This window comes from Panthera pardus, unplaced genomic scaffold, assembly GCF_024362965.1.
Source record: "Panthera pardus isolate Hobbes unplaced genomic scaffold, ASM2436296v1 HiC_scaffold_11, whole genome shotgun sequence".
NCBI classification, from domain to species: Eukaryota; Metazoa; Chordata; class Mammalia; order Carnivora; family Felidae; genus Panthera; species Panthera pardus.
Window position 1 is genome coordinate 87,391,667 of NW_026526666.1, and position 26,835 is coordinate 87,418,501.

Consider the following 26,835-nt stretch of genomic DNA (forward strand, 5'->3'; position numbering starts at 1 on the left):
CTTGATCATGGTTCAGTTATGCTTTCAGTGTTTCCTGGGCCTCTGCTCAGAGGCAGGTCACCAGCTGGCCTGTGGATCAATGCAGGATGATAAAAGCTTTCACATCAGAATGACCTGTCAGGGGAAGCACTGAGGAGGGGAATAAGTGCTGCCTGTGACCCTCAAGGTCTTGGGTTGGAAAGGGTGAATGGAGAAGTGCATTCCTGGTAGAGGAAAAACCTATACAAAGGCCTTCCTTTGTACGGAAGGAGGAGTTCAGTGGGGCTGGACTTAGGGGTGGTCTGAACTCTGATGCAATAAAGTAACTGTGTTAACACCAGTCTCTTGGCTTTTTGTCTCCTCTCCCAGGAACCCCCATGGACCTGCTCACTGTGTCGAGGGGGCTTTCCAGGGGAAGCTGGGGCCCCCAGGGATCAGAACAGGGAGGAGGAAGGCAGTTCCTGTTTTATCTTTGCCTGGGGATGGGGTTGGGGGCCCTATACACTATATGTATGAACTTTTTCTTTTTGGCAAGGAAGGGAGCGCAGTTTTATTACTAAATATGTTTGAGAAGATAAAGGAACATAATCCCACTTTATAATTTGACAAGGACTTCATTTTTTGGTCTTTCCTTCCATCAAGGAGGATTTTATATGTACAGTGAAGGCAAATTAGGAAGTACAGATAATTTAAAAAAGCCCAAATGAATAAGAAATATCATTCTCCCGATATGTATACACACACACACACACACACATAGTGGATATATAATAGGATATCCTATTATATATATTATATCCTATTATATATTATATATATACATATATATGTATACATAATATAATATATAATATGTATATATATAATTTATACACATATAATTATATACATATAATATGTATATATTATATATATTATATGCATATAATTTATATATTTATATATTTATTATATGGTTATATATTTTTTATATGTATATAATTTATATATATAATTTATATATAATATATATAATATATATAATTTTTTGTATATGATTTATATATATATTTATATATAATTATATACATATAATATGTATATATGTATATAATTTATATATATACATATATAAAGAACATCTATGGGACACGTGATTAGGGATGGAATGGAAGAGTGGGGTGCCAGCACTTCTGCATTTCTGAGGGGCTTTCAGAATTTGCAAAGTAGTTTCACAAATGTTACCTCACTTGATCCTCTTTAAAATCCAAGGTCACACATGAGCTGTGAAGGCAGGACTGGGAGCTGATGGGCCTGGGACTGCAAACTTGTAGCTTTCATTTTTCTTCCCATTTTCTAAATCCTCTCCCATGTGGTCTCATAGTTACGCTTAGATCTTTTTTTCACTTTCAAGAGTAATTCATAAACTCGAGTGTTTGGTTACTGAGACTCAAAACCCAGAGCCCCGGGGAAGTTACATTTACAGCAAGAAAGTGCAACTAGGGGCGCCTGGGTGGCTCAGTGCGTTAAGCGCGGTGGGACTCGGGCTCAGGTCATGATCTCACAGTTGGTGGGTTCGGACCCCCCATCAAGCTCTATGCGGATAGCTCAGAGCCTGGAGCCCGCTTCACATTCTGTGTGTGTCTCCCCTCTCACTGCCCCTCCCCCGCCCGCTCACTGTCACAAGTAAACATTTAAAATTTTTTTAAAAAGTGCAACCAACACAGCAAAAAGCATATAAGCATATATTCCTTATGCAGTGTCGCGAACGCGTTGACACAGCACAGTCGCGGGAAAGCGACTCTCGAGTCAGAAGACCCGTCACAAGTGACGTGAAGGCCTCGGTAAAGGGCAAGGAGCGAACCCACGGTTAAAGCCTCCGGCGGGCGTTAAGGAAAGGGGCGGGGCTTGGGGGCAGGGCGGGGCGCGCGTCGGGGCGGTGCCTGCGCCGGCGGCCACGTCCTGGCTCGGCCCCCCAGCGTTGGCGCGAGATCCGAACGCCGGCGGCGGCCGTTATAGCCCTTCCCTGAGGCCGCGGGACCGGCGGCGAGAGCCACGCGTCCTGTGGGCTGGGTGTCCGCGGCGGCCATGAGGCGGAGAGGCCCGGAGGAGGAGGCCTGCGGCGTGTGGCTGGACGCGGCAGCCCTGAAGAGGCGGAAAGTGCAGGTGGGTCGTGGGCGCGCGGGAGGGTGTTGGGGGAGGGGTTAGGGACCTGGAGGCGTGAGAGGGGAGGTGATGGAGGTAAAGTCGGGGACCAAGAAAGGAACGGCTTTGGGAATTCAGAGGCGAGAGGGACTGGAGCCTAAAGAAGGGTGAAAAATGGGGTTTGGGAAGAGTGGAGAGGAATGGGGCGGGGGGGAAGGCAGGCAGGCTGTGGATGGGTCAGGAAGAGACTGGGACTGCGAGGCTTCCAGGTGTGGGGGGAGGGTGGACAGAAAATGTGCTCCGAGGAGTGTTGTTTTTTTGTTTGTTTTTTGGGTAGAAGTATGCTTGACATTCAATATCCTGGTAGTTTCAGGTGTACATCATAGTGATTCAATATTTACACATTAAGAAGTGATCCCCACGATAAGTCTAGTTGCTGTGGTCACCATACAGTTACTACGATATTATTGTAACTACAAAGTTACTACAGTGTTATTGACTATAGTCCCTTCTCTGTACTTGACCTCCCATGACCTATTTTATAATCGGAAGTTTGTGACTTAATCCCCTTCACCTGTTTCAATCCCCTTCACCTGTTTCGCCGGCTCCCAGCGCCTCCCCGCTCTGGTAACGAACAGTTTGTTTCTTATACCTGTGTATCTGTTTCGGTTTTGTTTGTTCTTTTGTTATTTAGATTCCACATATGAGTGGAGTCAGACCTATTTGTCTTTTTCTGTCTAGCTTATTTCACTTAGTGTAATACCCTTTAGGTCCATCCATGCTGTATGTCAGGATTTCATTTTTGTTTCTTTTTTTAAAAGCTTTATTTATTTTGAGAGAGCGCCAGCAAACGGGGGAGGGGCCAATGGAGAGGGTAGAGAATCTCAAGCAGGCTCTGTGCTGTCAGCGCAGAGCCAGATGTGGGGCTCAAAGTCACAAACCCAAGTCAGGACTGTGAGATCATGACCTAAGCCGAAATCAAGAGTCATATGCTCAGCTGACTGAGCCACCCAGGCGCCCCAGGGTTTCATTCTTGATGGCTGAGTAATATTTCATTGTAGGTATTATCACATCTTCTTTATGTTTGTTTATCGATGGATACTTGGGTTGCATCCATATCTTGGCTGTTGTAAATAATACTGCAATGAATATAGGGGTGCATGTATCTCTTCCAACTGGTGTTTTCATTTTCTTCAGGTAAATACCCAGAAGTGGAATTATTGGAGCATATGGTAATTCTAGTTTCAATTTTTTTTTTTTTGCTTTTTTTTTTTTTAATGTTTATTTTTAAGAGAATGTGAGTGCAAGCAGTGAAGGGGCAGAGAGGGGGGGACAGAGGATTCCATGGGGCTCCAACCCACAAACTGTGAGATCTTGACCTGAGCGGAGGTTGCTTAAATGACTAAGCCACCCAGGTGCCTTATTTTTAATTTTTTGAAGAACCTCCATATTGTTTTCCATAGTAGCTGCCCCAGTCTGTGTTCCCAGCGGCAGTGTATGAGGGTTCCCTTTTCTCCACATCCTCTCCAACACTTGTTATTTTCTATCTTTTTGATACTAGCCATTCTAACAGGGGTGAAGTAATGTCTCACTGGGGCTTTGATTTACATTTCCCTGATGGTTAGTGACGTCGAGCACCTTTTCAGGAATGTCTCTTGGCCATCTGTATGTCTTCTTTGGAAAAATATCTTTCAAGTCCTCTGCCCACTTTTTAATCTTTTTTTTTTTTTTTTATATATACTAAGTGGTGTCAGTTCTTTATTTTGGATGTTAACCTCTTACTGAATGTGTGATTTGTAAATATCTTCTCCCATTCGTGGGTCGCCTTTTTGTTTTGTTGATGGTTTCCTCTGCAAAAGCATTTTAGTTCAGCGTAATCCCCTGTGTTTATTTTAGCTTTTGTTGTCCTTGCCTGAGGATTCAGGTCCAAAGAACTGCTGCTAATATGGGCGTCAAAGAGCTTATTGCCTTTCATTCTAGCAGTCTTCTGGTTTCAGGTCTTAACATTAAGGTCTTAATCCATTTTGAATTTATTTTTATAAATAACTTTATAGTTATATAGTTATAGTTATAACTGGTGGCTGTCCAGTTTCCCCAGCACCATTTATTGAAGAGGTCTTTTCCCCATTGTATATTCTTGCCTCCTTTGTAGTAGGTTAATGGACCATATACTTGCGGGTTTATTTATGGGCTGTCTAGTCCATTGACCTATGTATGTGTCTTTGTGTCAGTACCGTACTGTTTTACTATAGCTTTGTAGTATAGTTTGAAGTCAGGAAGCATGATATTTATAGCTTTGATCTTCTTTTTCAAGATTGCTTTGTCTGTTTGGGGTTCCATACAAATTTTAGAATTATTTGTTCTAGTTTTGTGAAAAATCGTATTTTGATGGATTGTATTGGATTTGTAGATTGTTTGGGGTAGTATGGATATTTTAACAATATTAATTCTTCCAGTCCCTGAGCACGATTTTTCCACTTATTATCATTTTCAATTTCTTTTATCCATGTCCTACAGTCTTCAGAATACAGGTCTTTTTATCTCTTTGGTTAAATTTATTCCTAGGTATTTTTTTTCTTTTTGATGCAACTGTAAATGGATGCAACTGTTTTCTTAATTTCTCTTTCTGATAGCTCCTTATTAGTGTATAGAAATGCACCTGTAGGGGTGCCTGGGTAGCTCATTCGTTTGGATGTCCGACTTCAGTCAGGTCATGATCTCACAGTTTGTGGGTTGAAGCCCTGTGTTAGGACCTGTGCTTACAGCTTGGAGCCTAGAACCTGCTTCTGATTCTGTATCTCCCCCTGTCTCTGACCCTCCCCCACTTATGCTCTATCTCTCTCTCTCACAAAAATAAATAAACAACAACAACAAAAAAGTAATCAGTCTAGGGCCACCTAGGTGGCTTAATTGGTTGAGCGTCTGACTTTGGCTCAGGTCATGATCTCACGGTTCACGGGTTCGAGCCCTGCCTTGGGCTCTGTGCTGACAGCTCAGAGCCTGGAGCCTGCTTTGGATTCTGTGTCTCCCTCTCTCTGCCCCTCCCCAACTCACACGCTGTTTCTCTCTCAAAAATAAAACAAAACATAAAAAATTTTTTTTAAAATAATCAGCCTAAACTAATACATATGCCAAAGGGACACATTTTGGGGTGACAAATTTTGCTCCCCTACAGTGCTACAATCTCCTGAACAAAGTAATTGATGACTGTTAAAAAGTGTCTTACAACTCAAGTCATTTTTTATTCTTATTTATGTTAATGTTTATTTATTTATATTTGAGAGACAGAATGTGAACAGGTGGGGAAGGGGCAGAGACAGAGGGAGATGCAGAATCCAAAGCAGGCTCCAGGCTCCTGAGCTGTCAGCACAGAGCCCGACACAGGACTCAGATCCACAAACCGAGAGATCACAACCTGAGCTGAAGTCAGATGCTTAACCGACGGAGCCACCCAGGTGCCTCTAAAATCATTTTTAAAAACCGTTTCTTTGTGTATTTATTTATTTAGAGAGAGAGTGTGAGCAGGGGAGGGGCAGAGAGAAAGGGAGAGAGAAAATACCAAGCAGGCTCCATAGTGTTAGCTCAGAGCCTTACGTGAGGCTCCATCTCACTAATGTGAGATCATGACCTTAGTGGAAGTCAAGAGTTGGATGCTTAACTGACTGAGCCACCCAGGCGCCCCTAAAGTCATTAAAAATAATTTTTTTAATGTTTATTAATTTTTGAGAGAGAGAAACAGAGTGTGAGTGGAGGAGGGACAGAGAGAGAGGGAGACACGGAATCCGAAGCAGGCTCCTGGCTCTGAGCTGTCAGCACAGAGCCCAGTGTGGGGCTTGAACTCATGAACCGTGAGATCATGACCTGACCTGAAGTTGGATACTTAACCGACTGAGCCACCCAGGTGCCTCCATTAAAGTCCTTTTTTGAGAAATAACAAACCACCTGTTCCTTAAAAAAAAATTTTTTTTTTTACTTGAAAATGTTTTTCCGGTGGGGGGGGCAGTAGCGGTGCCTAGGCGCCTCAGTTGGTTAAGAGTCTGACTTTGGCTTAGGTCATGATCTCACCACTTGTGAGTTTGAGCCCTGCATCGGGCTCTCTGTCAGCACAGAGCCTGCTTCGGATCATCTCTCTCCCTCTCTTTTGCCCCTCCTTCACTTGCATGTGCCCACACACTCTCTCTCTTTCTAAAAAATCTTAAAAAAACATATTTGGGGTAGGTAATACAATTTGTCTGGTAATGATTTAAAATGTATGGGATATGCAGTGAAATATCTACCTAATACTTTTAACCATCCTTGACCCATCTCAGAGGCCACAACTTTCTTGTGTATCCTTCCAGAGATATTCTGTATATGTACGAGCAAATACAATATCTATTCCTTCTTATAAGTAGCATATTCTACATTGTTCTGCAACTTGCTTTTTCTGACTTGTTGCATCTTACGTATCATTTCATATGCATTCACAAAGAGCTGCTTTATTCTTTTTAAAGACTAGTATTCCATGACATGGAATAGTATCCATCGCATGCAGTAGTGTGCCTTAGTCTACTCATGCTGCCATAACGAACTACTGTTGACTGAGTGGCTTAAACAACAGAATTCATTCTCTCACAATTCTGGAAGCTGGAAGCCCAAGATCAGGGTGCTGGCTTGGTCGAGTTCTGGTAAGGACTTTCTTCTTGGCTCACAGACAGTGAGCTGCCTTCTCCCCATGTGCTCCCATGGCCTTTTCTTGTGCATGTGTGTGGAGAGAAATGTGTGTTAAAAGTTTTGTTTTTTAGAGAGCACACGCGTGAGCAGGGGAGGGGTAGAGGGAGAGAGAGAATCTTAAGTAGGCTCCATGCCCAGCCCAGCGCAGGAGCCCAACACAGGGCTCCATCTCATGGCTGTGAGATCATGACCTGAGCCGAAATCAAGAGTCAGACACTCAACCAAAGGAGCCACCCAGGCGTCCCTAAAATTTTCTATTAAATTTTGTTGAAAACTTTGGTTCTCTGACTAGTTCCTTTTCCTCTTTTTAAGACTTCCAGCCCAGAGCAAAGTACTAAAGATTCCCTTTCACAGGATGTAGAAACCTGCCTTTTCCTAAAGCAGCTATCAAATAGGCACACATTTGTTTGAGTTTTAATGTCAGGCATTAAGGCAGTTGCTAGTGGCCAAGTGTTTTAGAAAACATGCCCCTTCCCACTTGATCTCTAAACATAACTGTCTGTTATTTTGGGGAGACTACTGGGGTGGTTTGTAGTCTGGCTGGAAGATAGATACCGATGAGTTTGGAGTGAGTTTGCTTCTCTCCTGGTTCCGCAGGCATGGCAGGCTCAGCCTCATTCCCTAGGCCTTGGTATGGAGGCTACTGTATTTGTTTTCATTTCAGTTTTTTTTTTTTTTTAATTTGAGAGTAATATATGTTTGTAAAAAAAAAATAAGTATAGAATTGTATTCAGTAAAAAAACAAAAATACACAAAACAAAAGAGTAAAAAGCTTCATTGGTGGTAGCTACTTTTAACAATTTGGTATCCTTTGAGACATTTTCTATGTATATAAATAAATATATCTATTTTCCCCACAAATGAGATGATGTCAAACATTTTTCTGCTGTTCATCTTTCATTAAATACATGATGGGAGAACTTTCCATGTGAGACATGAGTTTTAGAAAAGGCCATCTTGTTTACATGGTTTTTAGATTTTGTATTTTAACTTTGCTACCTCTATATTAAAATATTGAGGAATATTTCTAAGCGATTTTTCTACACAATAAAGAAGTAAGAAGATTCAGTATGTGTTTTGTGTATTTGCTGTCTCTTAGGTGTACTATATTCAAAATGTCATTATATTGGGGCACCTGGGTGGCTCAGTTGGTTAAGCGTGTGACCTCGGCTCAGGTCATGATCTCACGGTTTGTGAGTTCGAGCCCCGCGTCCGGCTCTGTGCTGACAGGGCCTGGAGCCTGCTTCGGATTCTGTGTCTCCCTGTCTCTCTGCCCCTCCCCAGCTCATGCTCTGTCTCTCAAAAATAAATAAATGTAAAAAAAAAAAAAAAATGTCATTACAACTCAAAAATAATTTCTATTTCTTCACCTATAATGCAGAAGGTTTCTTACCCTTGAAATACATGCAGCAGAGAAGGAGAAGTGGGCCTAACTAAGGAGACGGAAATGTGAAGCTGTCAGAAATCTTGGCTGAGGCATCAGTGGTTTGTTTCTTGGCCAGCCTTGGCAGAACGCTGAATGCCACTGTGCGGCTTTACTAACACTCAGTCCATCAGCAAATCCTCTGGATTCTGCCTTCAACTGTGTTTATAATCTCATAATTTCCTACTCTTTCTACCACTGCTGCCCGAGTCAGAATGAGAGTGACCCTTTGCTCACTGTTAATTTTAACCATCTAGTGGTTTCCTATCTTTGGTAAAACCCGGAATCTCTGAGGCTTGCAAGGGACGATTTGGCCTTGTATGTCCTCTCACACATTTTAAATATTTTTTATGTTTTATGTTTTATTTTATCTATTCGAGAGAGAGAAAGAGAGAGACAGGGTGGGTGGAGGAGAGGGGCAGAGAGAGAGAGAGAATCCCAAGCAGGCTCCCTCTCACATGTTAGACCTCATCTCCTTTTCTCTGCCTCACTCTGCTCTAGTCATACTGGCCTTCCAACCAAGCGTATCTCTGCAGGGACTTTTATACACCTCACTTCAAATACATAGGGATTAAAATGCCACATGGCTCTGCTCTTTCATTTGTTTGGATGTCAACTTAACATTGAGTCTACTTCTTAACCACCATAAAAATGCCTTTCACTTAGCCTCTACTCCCCATACTCCCTAACACCTTAGTCTTGTTTTATTTTTCTCTGTAGCCCTTTTACCATCAGATATACTACAATACTACATATTTACTTGTTCATTTATTATTTTCCTCTACTAGAATGAGAGTTGCATTGGACAGTCCTTCAAACAGTGGCACGTAGTAGGTATTCAGTAAAAACTGATTGAGTGAATGAACTAATCCGTCTGAGCTTTTAGATAAAACCTTTTAGATACAGTTATAGTTGCTGATTCTCTTTTTCTCACTCTGAGAAGATAAGTGGGAGGACGTTGAGCTTTTTAGAGCAAAGATGGCCTGGAGCCCTCTAGTAAAATGTCAAAGTGTTTAACCAAAAAAAAAAGAAAGAAAAAATAGAGGAGAAAAGTATTTCACTGAAACTGAACAGGCTTAATAATAATAATACTGAAATCCATTGTAGCAACACTATATTAGGGTCAGTACTATAATACTGATAAGGGTCTGTAAATGTAACTTAATAAATGTTTATCAATGTGATCTTTATGTAATGGCTTATGTTTTGTAAAACTTCTTTACATGTATTGTTTGACCTAACTTTCTCAGTAAGCTTTGTGAGGGAGGTGAGATGATCTCCATTTGGCAGACGAAGAAGTTGAAGTTAGGCTAGAAATTTGCTCAAGATCACATCGGAGTAAGTGCAGCTCTAAGGCTCGATTCCAGGTCTTCTGACTCTTGGTCCAGTGTGTTTTTTCATCATGTGTAAGGTGTCCTCAGATGATAAAAAGGTGGATAAGATGGTTCCAATCCTGGCAGCATGGGATATGTTAGGTACACACATAACTGTCAGACGGGCTATAAGTGCCTTAGAGGTGTAAGGAAATTCTAAGCATTTAGAGAAAGACGAGATTATTTTTTATTGTGGGTGAAGGAGTGGTGGTTTAAAAATATGTCCACAAATTCTTTGATACGTCTTCCTTTAAAAGGTGGAGATTAAGCAACCCCCCACATGTGGGCTGTGCTTAGTGACTCTGATGACTAGAATGTGATGGACGTGTTAATGTTAGAATTCTGAGGCTAGGTCATAAATAGCATTGCAGCTTCAGCCTCATTGTCTCTTTAGGGGAAGTCAGCTGTCATGTTGTGCGGATATGCAGGCAGCTTTATAGAGGAACTTTACTGTGTTTGCCAACAGTTGTGTGAGTGAGCCACCTTGAAAGTGTATATTGCTGTCCTGGTTGATATCTTAAATGCAACCTAATGAGATTGTGAGCCAGAACCACCCAGATAGGCTGCTCTCAAATTCCTGATGCACAGAAGTTGTGAGATAATAAATGTTGTTTTAAGCTGCTAAGTGTTGTGACAGTGTGTTAATGCAGCAGTAGAAAGCTAATACAGATTTTGGTTCTGGCAGTGGAGTGCCGCCTAACAAAAACCGAAAATGGGGGAGTGGCTTTGGAATGCGGCAGTGGGTGGCAGCTGGAAGGACTTTGAAGGGAGTGCTAGTGAAAGCTTGAAGAGCTTTTAAAAACTGCTTTTAGAACTAGGATGGTCTTTGAGGAAGCGGTGGGTGAGGGTTTAAAGGAAAGTGAAATAATGTTACTGGAAATTAGAGGAAAGGGGATCCTTGTTACGTAGTGACAGGAGGTTTATTACAACTACTGTTGGCTGTAGTGAGGTGGAAGGTGGAGAACGTACCTAAGGAACTGGGTGATGTGATGCAGCTAAGGAGATTTCTAGGCAGTACCGAAGGTGTTACCTCGTTTCTTCTTGCTGGTTATAGCAAAGTGTCAGAGGAGAGACAGGAGCTATAGGAAGCCTCTTAAACAAAGAGGAGCCTAAACTTGCCGGTTTTGACAATTCTCAGCCAATTCAGGTGGCACACAGTGGACTTTTCTTTGCAGGAAGTTTTTAAGTTACTAATTTAATCTCTTGTTATACGTCTATTCAGATATACACTTGGAAAGACAGTTGATATCATTAGTCACTAGGGAAATGCAAATCAAAACCACAAGGAGATACCACTTGGCACCCACTAGAATGGCTATAATCAAAAAGAGAATACCAAGTTGTTAGCAACTTGGAGAAACTGGAACCCCCATACATTGCTGGTGAACGTATAAAACAGTAGAGGCAGTTTGCAGGACGGTTCGGCAGTTCTCAAAACGTTCAACGTAGTTACCTATACGTTCAACGTATGACCTGGCACTTCTGCCTTTATGTGTATACCCGAGATATGAAAAGATATTTTCACAAAAAACTCATACACCAATGAGTGAATGTTTGAATGTTTGTAGCAACATTTCTTGTAATAGCTAAAGAATAAAAACAGCCCAGTTGCCTGACAATGATGAATAGATAGATAAAAGGGTATGTCCAAACAATGGAATATTATTTGGCAATAAAAAGGGACTAAAGTTCATACACCTGCTACAAGCTGGATGAACCTCCAAAACACACTCAGTGAAAGAAGCCAGTCACAAAAGACCAGCTGTTGTATGATGTATGAAAGGTCCGGAATAGACAAATCTCTAGATACAAAAAAGTAAGTCAGTGTTTCCTGGGGCTAGGGTGGGGTGGGAATGGGGAATGACTGCTAATGGGTACAATGAAAAATGTTCTAAAATTAGATAGTGGTGATGTTTATACAACTCTATTAAAAAACACTTAACTGTACACTTAAGTAGGTGAGTTTTATGGTATGTGGATTATATCTCTGTTAAAAAGATTATATATCTGTTATATAGTTGTTAAAAAGCTATTAAAAATGTGGGGGAGTTGAAGGTGAGATTAGGAGGGTAAATGGTACCATGTGGTGGGAAATTCATGGAAGGCATTTGACATAATAGTCTCCAAGATTAGCCCAGTTGTACTTACATGAAAGTAAGTGGTACACTGAAAGGTTAGAGGAATTTGGAGAATAGTGCAGAAATTTAGGCAAGAGATGACAAGGGCCTAATTCAGAATAGTATAAGCTTAAATTGTTATTTTTGGCGGATAATTGCTTTCTATGGATATATTTAAAACATGGTTATGCTCAAGAAGGACCCATGGGACGCCTGGGTGGCTCGGTTGAGTGTCTGCCTCTTGGTTCCAGCTTGGGTCGTCATCGCACAGTTTGTGGGTTTAAGCCCCTCTTTGGGCTCTGCACTGACAACTCAGAATCTGCTTGGGATTCTCTCTGCCTCTTTCTCTGCCCACATACCCCTACCCCTACTTCAGTTAACTCTCTCTCAACAATAAATAAACACTACAAAGAAAAAAAAAAAGAAGGACCTAAATGTGGGCTTGGTAGGAGTTGGGAAGTCTCTTAAATGTTTTTAAACTGTGGGTTTTGTCCAGTTATCTGCAGCCCTTGGCATCTCTCCTTTTTTAAAGGACCTTTGCATTTTCCCGTTAGTTCTGTTTACATTTAGGAGCCAGAAATTGGGACCGGAGTAAGTAGATGATTGTAGAGAAAAAAGTAAAAAAAAAAAAAAAAGTCTTGAAATAGTGTTTGGAAATTGGGAGAATAGATATAACATGGGCTGGTTGTATGTACAGTTGAGACTTGAACAACACAGTTTGAACTGCGCGGGTCTATTTGCAGATTTTTTTTGGATAAATACAGTACAGTCCTGTAAATGTATTTTCTGTTCCTTATGATTTTCTTAATATTTTCTTTTCTCTAGCTTACTTTATTGTAAGAATACATATAATGTATGTACATACATATAATGTAATGTGTTGGTTGACTATGTTATCAACAAGGCTTTTGGTCAACAGTAGGCTATTAGTAGTTAAGTTTTTGGGGGAGTCAAAAGTTGTGTGTGGATTTTCAACTGTGTGGGAGGGTTGGTGACCTTAACCCTCACATTGTTCAAGGGTCAACTGTATATATTGTGTGTGTGTACACACACACACATACACAGTAATTCTTTTCACAAAGTTGACACCTTCCAGGGGGACTTGAAGATTTGTTCCAGAGTGGGGGTTTCTACTCCATTGCATTTTATTTAAGGCACCTGCTTTCCAATTTAAGTGAACACAGTGCTCTTCTTTTCGCATGGGACCATCATCTCTGCTATTGAGAGGGCCACATTTGGCCATTGCTGTACTGGAAGTAGTTAAAATCAGGAAGCTTAAACAGACCTTCAGTACATAGTCTTATTAGGGCAACATTGATGGCATGTGTATGAAAACACCGTAATATAATGATCTGGCATGCGGGACATTCTTTAAGTGAGAAAAATCTCATTAGCAAGAAGTACCCTTTTTATGAGACTTAGTAATGCTAATGGATGTAGACATATCAGGTCTTCAGTTTAGGAGTTGTGACACTTAAAAGAAATTGCTTTTTGCTGTTACCCCTGTTGAAGTTGTCATTAGGTTTAGATGAAAAATCAGTGCCGGGTGGTTCCAGAGAAGATTCTTGTAACAGATTTTGTATTGTTAGATTATTTTGGGAGGAAAACCTTTAGTTTTCCGTGGATGTACTTCTCATCCAGTCTGTGCTCTGGACCTATGGGTGACACCAATTACAGTGACAGGAGCTCACCTTGGCTTTGATCACAGTATTGGAAAAGGCTTAATGTTTTCTGAGAGCTTTGTTGATGTTGAAAATGTAACGAGTAGTTACATATATAAAACATAACCAGAATGTTTCCTTCCTATATACCCACTTTCTTCCTAAAATATTTACTGAATTAAGTGCTCACTCTGTGCATTAAGCTAGTTCTGTGGAGGACAGAAAAAAAGTATGTGAATCAAATTTTGATACCAGGATTTTGTTAGGTAAGTCTTGAAATACCAAGTGATAAATGCCAAGTTTGTAAGGGGAAGAGATCACCTCTGGTTGTTGGAATCAGGAATGCTTGGGGCTAAACTGAAGTATATGTAGCATTTCAGACTTGGGTGTGAAAAAGGCCCCTCTGTGTGAGGCACAGAAATGAGCAAGGTGGAGGCCATAATAGGAACTGGCATGTAGGTAAGTATTATGCTACAGCATACACAGAGGTTTTGGTAATGGAGAAAAAGGTAAACTGGAATCATTGATGTGTGCGGTCTGAGAGTTGGTACTTTATGCTACAAGGTAGTAGAGAAATGATTGATAGAGTTTGAGCAAGATGGTATGCTGACAGTTATACTACAAGAAGATTAGTCTAGATATTGGGTGGGGGACTCATTGAAACAGGTATTGAATGAGGGCCTGACCAGTTAAGAAACTATTGTAGTAGTCTAGGACTAGGCAAGAGTTTATGATATCTGAACTAGGATAATGCGTTATTTGTTTCACAGGTTTGGAGAGCTTGAAGCAAGTTTTGAATGAATACTTTATTATTATTCATTCAACCAAGCTCATTTATGTTGGAGATGATGGGAATCTTGGCAGCTTTTCTGGGTCAGACCCCTTAAACAGTCCTCTTTTGGGTGTCCTTGTTAGCTAGCATCACTTTCAGCGTGACTTGATAAGGTGTGACAGTGCAGTGACTGATTGGAAAAGGTTTTCTGTGAGAGACTGAGGAGGAGGGGGGACTTGGAGAAGTGGGAAGAGAGGAGTATGGGATCTCAAGCATAAAAGAAGAAGTAGGGCAAAAAGAAACACGTGTGTTCGTATTTTTTCAAAGCTATCAGTATATAAGGGTAATGAGATTTCATACATAAATTCAAGACCAGTGACCACAATGAAAAAAGTAAGTTGGATCAAAGTATATACTAGACCTGAAGGCCATATGAATCATAAAAAAGGAATTAAATTGGTTTGAAAGCAGAACTTTAAGACAGACTTGCAGATAAATTATTGGAAGAGAAAAATAGAACGAGGTCTAAACTGAACTTCAATGCCATGGAAGCACAAACATCTTCCAATAGTTAGAAGGGTGAATGATATGATCCCAGATCTGCTTTGATAATAGAGTTGTCTTTAAGAAAAGGCCATACTTTTGAGGTGATTTGCAGCCAAAAGAAACATTGTTCTCTGTAGAAATACATCCCAGGGGATCCTTGTGATAGCAATAGCGGGGCCTCCGTGGTTGTAGGAAGTCAGTTACTCCTACTACTCTGAAAGAAGAAAACTCAATGGCACCATGAATGTGATGATGCCAAAGGACTAGAGATGCTTTGGGTTGGAGGGAATGTATTTCTTGAAGTTAGATTCTTTGAGGCATTCTTACAGGGTAAGAATTGTTAATACCTAGGCTGTGGCTTACCAACATGTTTGGTCCTGTACGAACCCTGTGCCTTTTAGACAGGCTTTCTTACACTGTGTAATATACACACAAGGGTTGGATCTATTTTGAGGTAAGGATAATGAACTAAAGGACTGTACCTGGGTCCCCTCAGTTCCAGATGACCTGTGCTCACTCATTTCACGGAGATAAACATAGTTCCTTAAAGCCATAAGTCTTGTAAGGGAGTTATAACTGTGGGGACATTGTCACTCCTGATACTGCTCTGACCTGAGGAAAGAATGTTCTATTCCTGCTAAGATGGCCAACTTGGTGAAAAGCTTTATTCCAAGATGTTTTGCTAATTGAGGTCTTACTGTTATATGGTAATGTGTAGTTTCTATAAGTCTGCTTTATAGGACTTTGTATTTAAAAAAAAAAAAATTCCAGTAGAGTTAACATACAGTGTTAAATTAGTTTCAGGTACTCAACATAATGTGTAGTTTCTGTAAGCCTTCTCTATAGGACTTAGTATTTTTTAAAAACTTTAATTCCAGTATAGTTAACAGTGTTAAATTCGTTTCGGTGACTTAGTATCTCATGTATTATTACTCCATGCTCATCAAGATCAGTGTACTCTTCAGCCCTTCACCCAGCATCCCACCTGCCTCCCCTCTGGTAACCACCTGTTTGTTCTCTATAGTTCAGAGTTTGTTTTTTGGTTTGTCCTTTTTTCCTTTGTTCATTTGTTTTGTTTCTTCCACATATGAGTGAAATTATGTGATATTTGTCTTTCTCTGACTGATTTTGCTTAGTGTTATACTCTAGGTCCATCCATGTTGCAAATGGCAAGATTTCATTCTTTTTTATGGCTGAATAATATTCTATTCCATATATATATATATATATATATATATATATATATATATATACACATATATATATCACATCTTCTTTATCCATTCGTCTGTCAGTGGACACTTAGCCTGCTTCCATATTTTGGCTATTGTAAATAGTGCTGAAATAAACATAGGAGCACATATATCCTTTTGAATTAGTGTTTTTGTATTCTTTCAGTAGATACCCAGTAGTGAGATTACTGGATCATATGGTAATTCTTTAAACAAAAAAAATTTTTTTTAATGTTTATTTTTGAGAGAGAAAGGGAGCATGCAAGTGGAGGAGGGGCAGAGGAAGAGGGGAGTGAGGATCCAAAGCTGGCTCTGTGCTGACAACAGAGAGCCTGATGCGGCTTGAACTTAAGAACTGCAAGATCATGACCTGAGCCATGCCAGACACTGAACCGACTGAGCCACCTAGGCACACGGGTAGTTTTGTGGGGTTTTTTGTATTAAAAGTGTTTGTTTATTTTGAGAGAGAGAGAGAGATCGAGAGAGAGAGAGAGAGAGAGAGAGATCGAGATCGAGCAGGGGAGGGGGAGAGAGAGAGAAAATCCCAAGCAGGTTCTGTATTGTCATTACAGAGCCCTACGCGGGGCTTGATCTCAGGAACCCATGAGATCATGACCTGAGCCGAAGTTAAGAGTCGGAGGCTTAACTGACTGAGCCACCCAGGTGCCCCATGGTAGTTCTATTTTTAATTTTTGAAAGAGCCTTCATTCTGTTTTCCACAGTGGCTGTACCAGTTTGCACTCCCAAGGTGTACAGGGGTTCCTTTTTCTCCACATCCTTGCTAGCACCTGTTGTTTCTTGTTTTTTATTTTAGCCATTCTGACAGGTGTGATATGTCATTAGTTTTGATTTGCATTTCCCTGATGATGAGTGATGATGAGCATCTTTTCATGTCTGTTGGCCATCTGTATATCTTTGGAGAAATGTCTGTTCGTGTCTTCTGCCCATTTTTTAATTGGATTATTTGAGGGTTTTTTTTTTGTTTGTTTTGTTTTTGGTTTTTTTTTTTGGTGTTGAGTCATATAAGTACTTTATATACTTTGGATATTAACCCTTTATTGTATATATCATTTACAAATACCTTCTCCCCTTCGGTAGGTTGTCTTTTAGTTTTGTTGATAGTTTCCTTTGCTGTGCAGAAGCTTTTTATTTGGATGTCGTCCCCATAGTTTATTTTTGCTCTGCTTTTGTTTCCCTTGCCTCAGGAGACATCTAGAAAAATATTACAGCTGCTATCAGAGAAATTATTGCCTGTGATCTCTTCTAGGATTTTTATGGTTTCAGGCCTCACATTTAGATCCTTAATCCAATCCATTTTTAGTTTATTTTTGTGTAGGGTGTAATAAAGTGGTCCATTTTCTTTTTTTTTTTTTTTTTAAGTTTATTTATTTATTTTGACAGAGCATGAGTAGGGGAAGGGCAGAGAGGGGGGCAGAGAGAGAGAGAGAGAGAGAGAGAGAGAGAGAGAGAGAGAATCCCAAGCAGGCCCTGCACTGTCAGCATGAAGCCTGATGCGGGGCTCAAACTCACAAACTGTGAGATCATGGCCTGAGCTGAAGTCAGACACTTAACCGAGCCACCAGGCACCCCTCATTTTCATTCTTTTGCATGTAGCTGTCCAGTTTTCCTAACACCATTTGTTAAAGAGACTTTTTCCTATTGCATGTTCTTGCCTCCTTTGTTGAAGATTAATTGACTATATAATTGTGGATTTATTTCCAGGCTTTCTATTTCATTCTGTTGATCTGTGTGTCTGTTTTTGTGCCTGTACCATGCTGTTTTGATTACTGCAGCTTTGTAGTATAACTTGAAATCTGGAACTGTGATACCTCCAGCTCTGTTTTTCTTTTTCAAGATTGCTTTGGGTGTTCAGGGTCTTTTGTGGTTCTGTACAAATTTTAGGATTGTTTTAGTTCTGTGGAAAAATATTGTTGGTATTTTGATAGGAATTGCGTTAAATATTTAGATTGCTTTGGGTAGTATGGACATTTTATCAATAGTTGTCCCTCTAATCTATGAGCATGGAATATTTTTTTCATTTGTGTCATCTTTAATTTATTTCATCAGTGTTGTTTTTTTGTTTTGTTTTGTTTACATTTATTTATTTCTTTAGAGAGAGCATGAGCAGGGCAAGGGCAGAGAGAGAGGGAGAGAGAGAGAGAATCCCAAGCAGCCTCTGCACTGTCAGCACAGAGCCTGACAGGGGGCTTGAACTCACGAATCATAAGATCATGACCTGAGTTGAAACCCAGAGTCAGATGCTTAACCTTAACCAACTGAGCCACCCACGTGCCCCCATCAGTGTTTTATAGTTTTGAGAGTACAGGTCTTTTGCCTCCTTGGTTGTTTATTCTTAGGTATTTTATTATTTTTGGTGCAGTTGTAAATGGGATTGTTTTCTTAATTTCTCTTTCTGCTGCTTCATTATTAGTGTGTAGAAATGCAATGGATTTTGCACATTGATTTTGTATCCTGTAACCTTACTGAAATCATTTATCAGTTGTAGTAGTTTTTTTGGTGGGATCCTTAGGGTTTTCTATATATAGTATCATGTCACCTGCCAATAGTGAAAGTTTTATTTCTTCTTTACCAATTTGGATGCCATTTATTCTTTTTTTTTTTTTTTTTGTCTGATTTTTGAAGCTAGGACTTCCAATACTATGTTGAATAAAAGTGGTAAGAGTGGACACTTGTCTTGTTCCTGATCTTAGGGGAAAAGCTGTCAGTTTAAACTTTCACCATTGAGCATGATGTTAGCTGTGGGTTTTTCATATGGTCTTTATTATGTTGAGGTATGTTTTCTCTAAACCTACCTTGTTGAGAGTTTTTATAATGAATACATGTGGTACTTTGTCAAATGCTTTTTCTGCATCTATTGAAATCATTTTGTTTTAAAGTTTATTTTGAGAGAAACAGAGAGCATGAGCAGGGGAGGGGAAGAGAGAGAGAATCCCAAGCAGACTGCACCATCAGCACAGAGTCCAATGCAGGCTCGAAACTCACGAACCACAAGATCGTGACCTGAGCCGAAATCAAGAATCGGACACTTAATCCACTAAGCCACCCAGGCACCCCATCGAAATGATCATATGGTTTTTATCCTTTTTCTTATTGATGTGATATATATCATATTGATTGATATGTGAATATTGAACCACCCTGTATCCCAGGAATAAATCCCACTTGATTGTGGTGAATGATTTTTTTTAAGTGTATTGTTGGATTTGGTTTGCTAGTATTTTGTTGAGGATTTATGCATCTGTGTTTATCAGAGATATTGGCCTATAGTTGTCTCCTTTTGTAGTAGTGCCTTTATCTGGTTTTGATAACAGGATAATGCTGGCTTCATAGAATGAATTTGGAAGTTTTCCTTCCTCTTCAATTTTTGGGAATCATTTGAGAAGAATAGGTATTAACTCTCCTTTAAGTGTTTGGTAGAATTCACCTGTGAAGCCGTCTGGTCCTGGACTTTTGTTTGTTGGGAGTTTTTTGATTACTGATTCAATTCATTGCGGTAATCCATCTGTTCAAATTTTCTACTTCTTCCTGATTCAGTTTTGGGAGGTTATAGGTTTCTAGGAATTTATCCATTTCTTCTAGGTTGTCTGATTTGTTGGCATATAATTTTTCATAATATTCTTACAATCCTTTGTATTTCTGTGGTGTATGCAGGACTTGGCATTCTTGCAAGTCATTTAAATAACTGTATATTATTAGTCTTTTTTTCCCCCATAAGCTGTAAGCTTTACCAGGGCAGAAACAGTCTGTATATTTTTGTGCATCAGTATATTCCCAGTCCCTAGCATATAGATGCTAAAATACTTGTTTGCATTCTATCTCACTATTTCCCATATCTAGGATGTGTCTCATAACATTTAGAGAGTGATGTGCCTACTTGGGCTTCCTCATAGCATGGTGGCCAGGTTCCAAGAGTGAGCATTTCAGGAAAGCAAGACAGAAGTGCATGACATTTTTATGACCTAGTTTTGTAAACCATGTAGTGTTCTTTCTATCATACTTTATGGGTCAGTCACAAAATTCTTCCGAAGTTCAAGGTGAGGGACTTCACAACTTAGGAGGAGTGGCCACCTCAGTTTCTCCAAATTCCAGTCTCCATATATTTAATTAATCGACAGGTGATTCCAGGAAGAAAGCTAGGGTCATCATAGGGCTCACCTCATTTGTTTTTCTTCTCTCAGGGCTCACAATCCAATGCAATACCTGTTGTCCACCGTCTAAAATCAGTTGTCTTATGTATCTTATCCAGTTTTCTAGTTTTGTATAGTGGAAGGGAAAGTTCCAAGCCAGTACTGCAAGTCAAAGTATGAGTTTTATATCAAGGAGTTCCTTCTTTTTTCACCAGTTAAAGTACATTTTAGCTTCCAAATGTAAAAATGAAGTCAGCTTTGGCTAGAATTAATAATTTGGGTTCAAGTTTCAGACCTATCTCCAATTGGTAGCATGAATGTTGGCAAATGCCATTTCTTCTTTGGTTTTCACACCAAACTGAATTGAGCATAGCTCTGTTCTCAGGTTACTTCTCAGGCATTTCTTAACCAGCAAGTGGAAACAAAACCAAATCACACTAAATAAAGATGAGGTTAGATTTATAGTTAGTTGACAAAACTTCCCAAATCTCTAATCCCAAATCTTCTAATTCATACTGTAAAGTATAAAGGGGCTGAAAGTGTGTAAGACTAGCTGTTTCATTGCTTTTCCTTCTGGTAATAACCAACTAATATGAATCCCAGGAACTGTGTGTAAGCCTTTTATGTGAATTGACTCACCAAATCCTCATAACAGCCCTATGGGATAGGTACTTTACTGTCCCCATTTCACACACGAGAATGAGACCTAGATTAAACAACTTGCAGAACATCACACAGTTAATAAGTAGCGGTGGCAGAATTGGGATTGATTTGAACCCAAGCTGTGTGACTGTGGAGCCATGCTCTTAACCATATGTGGCTATTTGAAAACCACTAGATATGTGTCCACTGCTGCTAATGTAGAATCATTATCTTTAAATGTAAGAGAGAGTGTCCTCCCTGAAATCACTTCAACAAATCCTGTTCAGTCAGCCTGATTTCCGTGGGGAAGCAGAAAGATTGGGCTATAGTTGGAATATGTGATTTGCTGAGAAAAATACCATCAGTATGGCAGGAAATGGTAGATGATGTACACAGAAAAAACTACCCAGAGACTAGGATAGGGTGGAGTCCAAAGGGTCCAGTAGGGTTCTGTGAGGATCACTGGTGTTTGTTGAATCTCTCCCATCTGGCACCTGTTTTGATATTAATAGGTTTTATTGTTCTTTTTCTCCCCCTTCTCAGACACATGTAATGAAGCCAAACACCAAAATGCTAACCCTTTTTCCTGGAGAAAAAAAGGCTAAGATTTCCTTTACTCAAAGAATTCCACCTGCAGGCATTCGGCAGACCAGCATCGCTTCCTTCTTCACCTTGCAGCCAGGTATGGTGACCCGCCTGGGAATACCCAGGGAGCAGAAAGGAATGCGTGCACTCTCCTCTGCTGCAACGTTTATGAGAAGTGGTGACACTAGTGCTTTGTGTTAAACTTAGTGACTTATTAGAAGAGGTTGTGTTATAAAACACAACAAAACCTCCCCTTCTGCAAAGCAATATATACGTGCTTTTACAAACATTTTCTTTCTGGTTCACTCAGTCTAATATTAAATATTTGTACTTCCTGACAGAGCAGTGAGGAGAAAGGTATACTTTGGGAGTTGGGGTGTGCAGGGGAGCTGACCTACCATTAGTTAGGTCTTGGATTGGCCACAGTGAACAGTCTATTATTTAATAGTAGGTGTTTCTGTATAAAGCTTCTCAAATTAGTCAAAGATGTGTTTTTCTTAGAAAGGTTGGCATAAAGTTGCTTGTGTCTCATCATCCTTTGGTAGTTCTTTGCTTACGTGTCCCTTTTCAGAGGATACGCTACTTCAGAGCAGGCTGGGGCTTACCGGGCAGGGTGTCTGCCGGATGAAGGGTGCTGGGAGAGCTTTAACTCTTTTGATTCCCAGGATTGCATTGCATAAATCTTAAATTCACTCTTCCTGCCCCAAACAATAACTTAAAATAAGCAACTTTTTGCTTTAAGTAACAAGGGCTGATTTTCTTCAAGGATGCTTCCTATTTCAAAATTCTGGCATGTTCTATAATCTATTAAATTCTTAGGCAACGTTGAGAAATCTTTCACAAAACATGGTTTCTGCCCTATGATTCCTGTTGGAGAAAGAGGAAATCATTCAGCTTTGTTTGTAATTAGATCTTGGTATAATGGGCAGGAGGATTCCATGTAATTCATCAAGGCAGAACAGGATCCATTCCATGCCTGATCAAAGGGACAGGCTGAACATTAGCAGTTTCTTTTTATTGTCCTTCCTACTGCTTGACTTAGCATCCTAATGGTCTTTACTCCCTTTCCCATGAAATGTTTGCAGAGCGGGGCATTTAATGTTCTTTGCACTGTCACCAGTGCAGTTGTCACCAGTGAAAACTGTGTTTCACATACTTCTCAAAGGATGATATTGAGGAATATATATTTAGCCAAAATCACTGTTTAGCAGAAACCATGTTAAATAAAAAACAAAAGCAAAGTTGATGTGACCTGTTAAACAAACCCCACGTATGAAAACGCAGCCAGAAAAGTAGGCTGTGTGATCTGAGCATAGCTAGCATGTTTGACTCTGTTAGGTAGATCACTGGAAGCATCCATATATTTGAGCAGCAGAATATGAGGACTGTGTTTTAGAAAGATCATTTTGGAGAAAGTAGAGATTAAAAGCAGGAAGACCAGCTATAAGGGTGTGTGACAAGTCTGAGACCCCTGCACTAGGTAGTGATAGTAGCTGATACTGATTAAAAACAAAAACAAAAACAAAAACAGGTAAATCCTGCTCAGGGCAGAGTTTTCCTGCAGAGTAATATTTGCTCATGTCTGTCTTACTAGGAAGGACAATTGGTGGTGACCAGAAGAATGTTTCATCTCCTATAGAAAGTCAGACCAACAAAGAGTCTAAGAATGATGTAACCCAGCTAGACCATTTGATCCAGGGCTTAGGGGATGATTGCATGGCACCCCCATTAGCCACTTCAACACCTGCAGACACCCAGGAAGCCGGACTTTCTCCACAGCCCCTCCAGGATTCTGGCCACCACAGGATGGGAACACCATTTTTGACTGTGCTGTCTTTGCTCCAGCCTGACACCTTAGTCTGTGCTGGAAAGAGTAAAGCCTCTCCATCTTGTTCCTTCACCAAGAACTTGGAAGGTTCTCGCTCACTGGACCAAAAGGAGGAAGAGAAAGACTCTTCCTGGAAAAGGGAATGGCTTCATGGATCTAAGAAAAAGAACTATCAGGGTGTGGAGAGACCCATTAAACCACCTCGGGGCAAGGGCCATGAGCCCTTGGACAAGACTCCATTAGAAAAGGTGTCTGCAAAAGAAACCAGACAGACCCCGATCCTCCTTCAAACATACAGGGATTCCTGGAATGGGGAAAACACACACTCAGTGAAACAAAGCCCTTGTCCTATCCCTGTATTTTCTTGGGACAGTGAAAAGAATGACAAGGACTCTTGGAGTCAGCTTTTTACTGAGGATTCTCAGGGCCAGCGAGTCATTGCCCACAACTCTAGAGCTCCTTTCCAAGATGTAACCAACAACCAGAATCGGGGCTTAGGACAGTTTTCTAGCAGCCGTTGGGCTCAGTGCCAGGAGAGGCCCACTCAGTTAAATCTGCAGCCTGATTTGCTCTTTACCCAGGACTCAGAAGGTAATCAGGTTATCAGGCATCAAGTCTAAATGTCTTTATACGGTTTTGTTCTAAAAGTACCTCGAAATGACAGAGCTGTAGGAAAATATTGGGGTGGGGGGGTTGGGAGTGTGGGTGGGAGGGAGGCAAGGGATGACGTTATAATTGAGCATTTTCTTGGTGTAAATAAAGCAAATGGGGCCACTTGTTGAGGGGGTATGATGGTGCCTTTCCCTGAGGAAGAGGTGGCTGGTAAACTTGTGCAAGTCTCTGATGAGCAATGAGGAGGCAGGGCAGGTACTTATCCCTCCACTGAAGAGTCCCTACTCAGCCTGCAGAGCCACCTCTGTGCCTTTCAGATGCCTGACTGGAACAGCGCTTCTTACGGATGGGTGTTCTTCTAATCTCTGGCTGTTAGCTTACCCACTCAACCATGGGACCATTATTCCTGACACCTTTTTGAGGTGATAAGGCAAATCTCCTGGGCCCAGATGTATGGGGTCAGAGAGGATAGAGAGATTTAAGAAAAACCACCAGCATTCTGCTTTCTACTTATTTTTGTGGGGATTTTACAGCATTTTAAAGACTTATACTGTGTTTAAACATCTCCCTTAAAATAGCCTGAGCTATATAACAATCTAGATGTGATACCACTCTTCTACAAGGTATGAGGGAACTCCCTTTGTAAAACTACGAATCCAAATAAATGACTCTATAAGCTGACTCTGATGGTAATTAAAACATTACCGCTTTATTTCTGGAAAAGCAACTTTTTAATAATATATGCTCTGTCACTGACAGGGTCTCACCTGAACACCTGTGTTCTAGCCGAGATGTTATCCACCAGGTGGCAGTTTCCCATGTTGCAGGTATGCTACCTTAAGAGGCTTAAACAGCCCCTAGGGGGCAAGTGTGCAAGCTGTAAGATGGAACTACTTTAAGAGTTTGGGTAAAATCCCTACAGAAGGGGACAAGAGGCTCCCTACAGAAGTGTTTGTTTTTCTATAGGCCGGACTTTATAAGAAAAGAGGGGAAGCCTCTTTTTACGAAACTTCACATACCTTAAAATTAACAGGAATCCTATACCCATGGGGGATGCAAGGGGTCACAAGCCAGAGACAAAGAGCAGGTGCAGTATCTCTCCATATCCTTCATTTAATGTCAGGTAGTGCTTCAACCCACACACACACAGGATACATACCGTAGAGAAAGGGACCCGAGGGCATCTGAGTCATGCATGGTGTGGTAGGTACAAACCTTGGCCCAACGCAAAGGAGCAGTCAAGGGCCTGGAAGAAGGATGGTACTCTTCTGTCCTCCCCATTTCTCTTTCCTACTAGGCTTAAACTAAAGTCCACGGAAGAGAAAGCATTTTCAATCAGTGGAACCCGTGAGGGCCCAGGGCCTGGGAGGGTAGATCTGGTTGTAGAGTATTACAAAATATATTTAAGAAAAAAGCAGCCCAGGCTTCCCAGCAGCAGCCCAAGTGTCAGCTGGTCCAGAGGTGTGATCCTCTATATCTAGGTGTTGGACTGAGAAGGAGGAGAGGGGGGTTGCTGGGCACTGGTGTCCATTTATGATGGAGCAGCATAAGATTTTCCTTGCCCTGTCAACACATACAAATACAGCCCCCCTCCCCTCAGCCCTGCTCTGCTACAAGGAAGCCGCTGAGAGTGATAGCTGGGCACAAAGTGTCCGGTGAGACCAGTTATGGGGTCTAATGCAGTGAAGTAATAAGCCATTCACTTAGAACTGATTTTCACACAGAGGCAGGAAAAGCCAAACTTCTATCTCATCCTTTAGACTGAGACATTCCAACCTATGCATTTACCTGTAACAAGTGTCTCAGTGCAAAACATGCCTTAGCTTCTGCTAAGGTTCGAAGCAAAGGAAGCATAATCTAACTTTTCTCTTTCAGTCCAAGCTCTAGATTTCCGCAAGACCTTTGCAAAAAGATTTCTAACTGTGAGGCAGAAAGGTCTGTGGTGAGGAAGGCAGCTATTGAAGGAATTCCAGGAGCATGAGACTGAATTTGCAGAGCTGAGTTCTGTCAGTTTCCCTTTCTGCTAATATCTTCTTCCTTCAGGGCAAACTTCCTCCTTAGGACCTCAGAGATTAGGACGGCAGGGTCTTCCTCCTTTAGTAAACTCCGGCTCCTACAGACAAAATCATAACTTAGATTTATTAAGTACTTGCTCTGTCTCAGGTAGTGTTCTGTGTCTTTGAATATATTATCTCATTCAGTCCTCACAACAATCGTACAAAGTTGGTGCGAGGAAACTGAAGCACACACAGGATTATACAGTTTTGCCAGTCACTAGATACTCAGCTAGTATGTAGCAAATCCAGAATCCAAAACCAAGCTAGCTGGTTTCTTAACTAGAATGCTTTACTATTTCCTGAAATGGCTATAGAATGTGGGCAAAGTAAAGGACTATCAACCTGGTAGAGCTGGTCTATGATCGCTAAGCTTCTCCCACCTTTTGGTGTCTTTTCTTTGTAGCATTTCTGCAGGGGAAGGGATTCTTGACTCTTGGCTATTCTTTTATTAGTTCTACAGAAAAGGTGTGCTGAAGATTTCCTACTACCCTATCTGTTCATCAGGGGAGCTCTTAGATTTTTTTTTTTTTTTTTTAATTGGAAAGAACACTTAAGAGATCTACGCTCTTAACAAATTTCTAAGCATATAATACATTGTCAGCTATAGGTACAATCTTTTTAAATTTATTCAGAGTGCACGCACATGTGCATGTGAGCAGGGGAGAGGGGTGGGGGGCGGGGGGAGAGAATCTTAAGCAGGCTCCACAATCAGCACAGAGCTTGATGCAGGGCTTGATCCCATGACTCTGGGATCATGACCTGAACTGAAATCAAGAGTCAGAGGCTTAACTGACTGAGACGCCCAGACACACCACAATCGTCTTTTTTAATTAAAAAGTTTTTTTGTTTTGTTTTTTTTTTTACCTTTTGACACCTTTCGCCTAGTTCTCCCATCTCCACTGCAGTCTCTGGCAGGCACTAGTCTGTTCTTTGTATCTATAGGCTTGTTTTTTGTTTTATTTTTTAATTTAGACTCACATATAAGCTATCATACAGTATTTTTCTTTCTCAGTCTGGCTTGTT

At 40.8% G+C, this 26,835-nt stretch overlaps 2 protein-coding genes across 8 annotated transcripts in view; one reads left to right on the plus strand and one right to left on the minus strand.

Annotated features, from left to right (window-relative positions):
- Positions 1 to 26,835, minus strand: part of MTFR1L (mitochondrial fission regulator 1 like) — a 45,408-nt gene that overhangs the window by 2,547 nt on the left and 16,026 nt on the right. For 5 of the 6 annotated variants that reach the window (XM_019461863.2, XM_019461862.2, XM_019461864.2 and 2 more), the window contains one exon: positions 24,853 to 25,868. The exons of the other annotated variant lie outside the window; for it this stretch is intronic. In XM_019461863.2, coding sequence (XP_019317408.1) covers positions 25,763 to 25,868 — 106 coding nt within the window. In that variant the 3' untranslated portion in view covers positions 24,853 to 25,762. Of the gene's footprint in view, positions 1 to 24,852; positions 25,869 to 26,835 lie in introns of those variants that run through there. 6 annotated transcript variants of the gene reach the window in all.
- Positions 1,719 to 25,261, plus strand: AUNIP (aurora kinase A and ninein interacting protein). 2 transcript variants are annotated; one of them, XM_019461855.2, is made up of 4 exons: positions 1,719 to 2,124; positions 21,274 to 21,412; positions 22,910 to 23,734; positions 24,334 to 24,467. In XM_019461855.2, exons 1-4 carry the CDS (start codon positions 2,047 to 2,049, stop codon positions 24,336 to 24,338), a joined length of 1,047 nt encoding a protein of 348 aa, XP_019317400.2. In that variant the 5' UTR covers positions 1,719 to 2,046; the 3' UTR covers positions 24,339 to 24,467. The 2 variants fall into 2 exon arrangements, with proteins under 2 accessions (XP_019317400.2, XP_053754761.1); XM_053898786.1 differs by lacking the exon at positions 24,334 to 24,467 and adding an exon at positions 24,515 to 25,261 and having other exon boundaries at positions 1,933 to 2,124.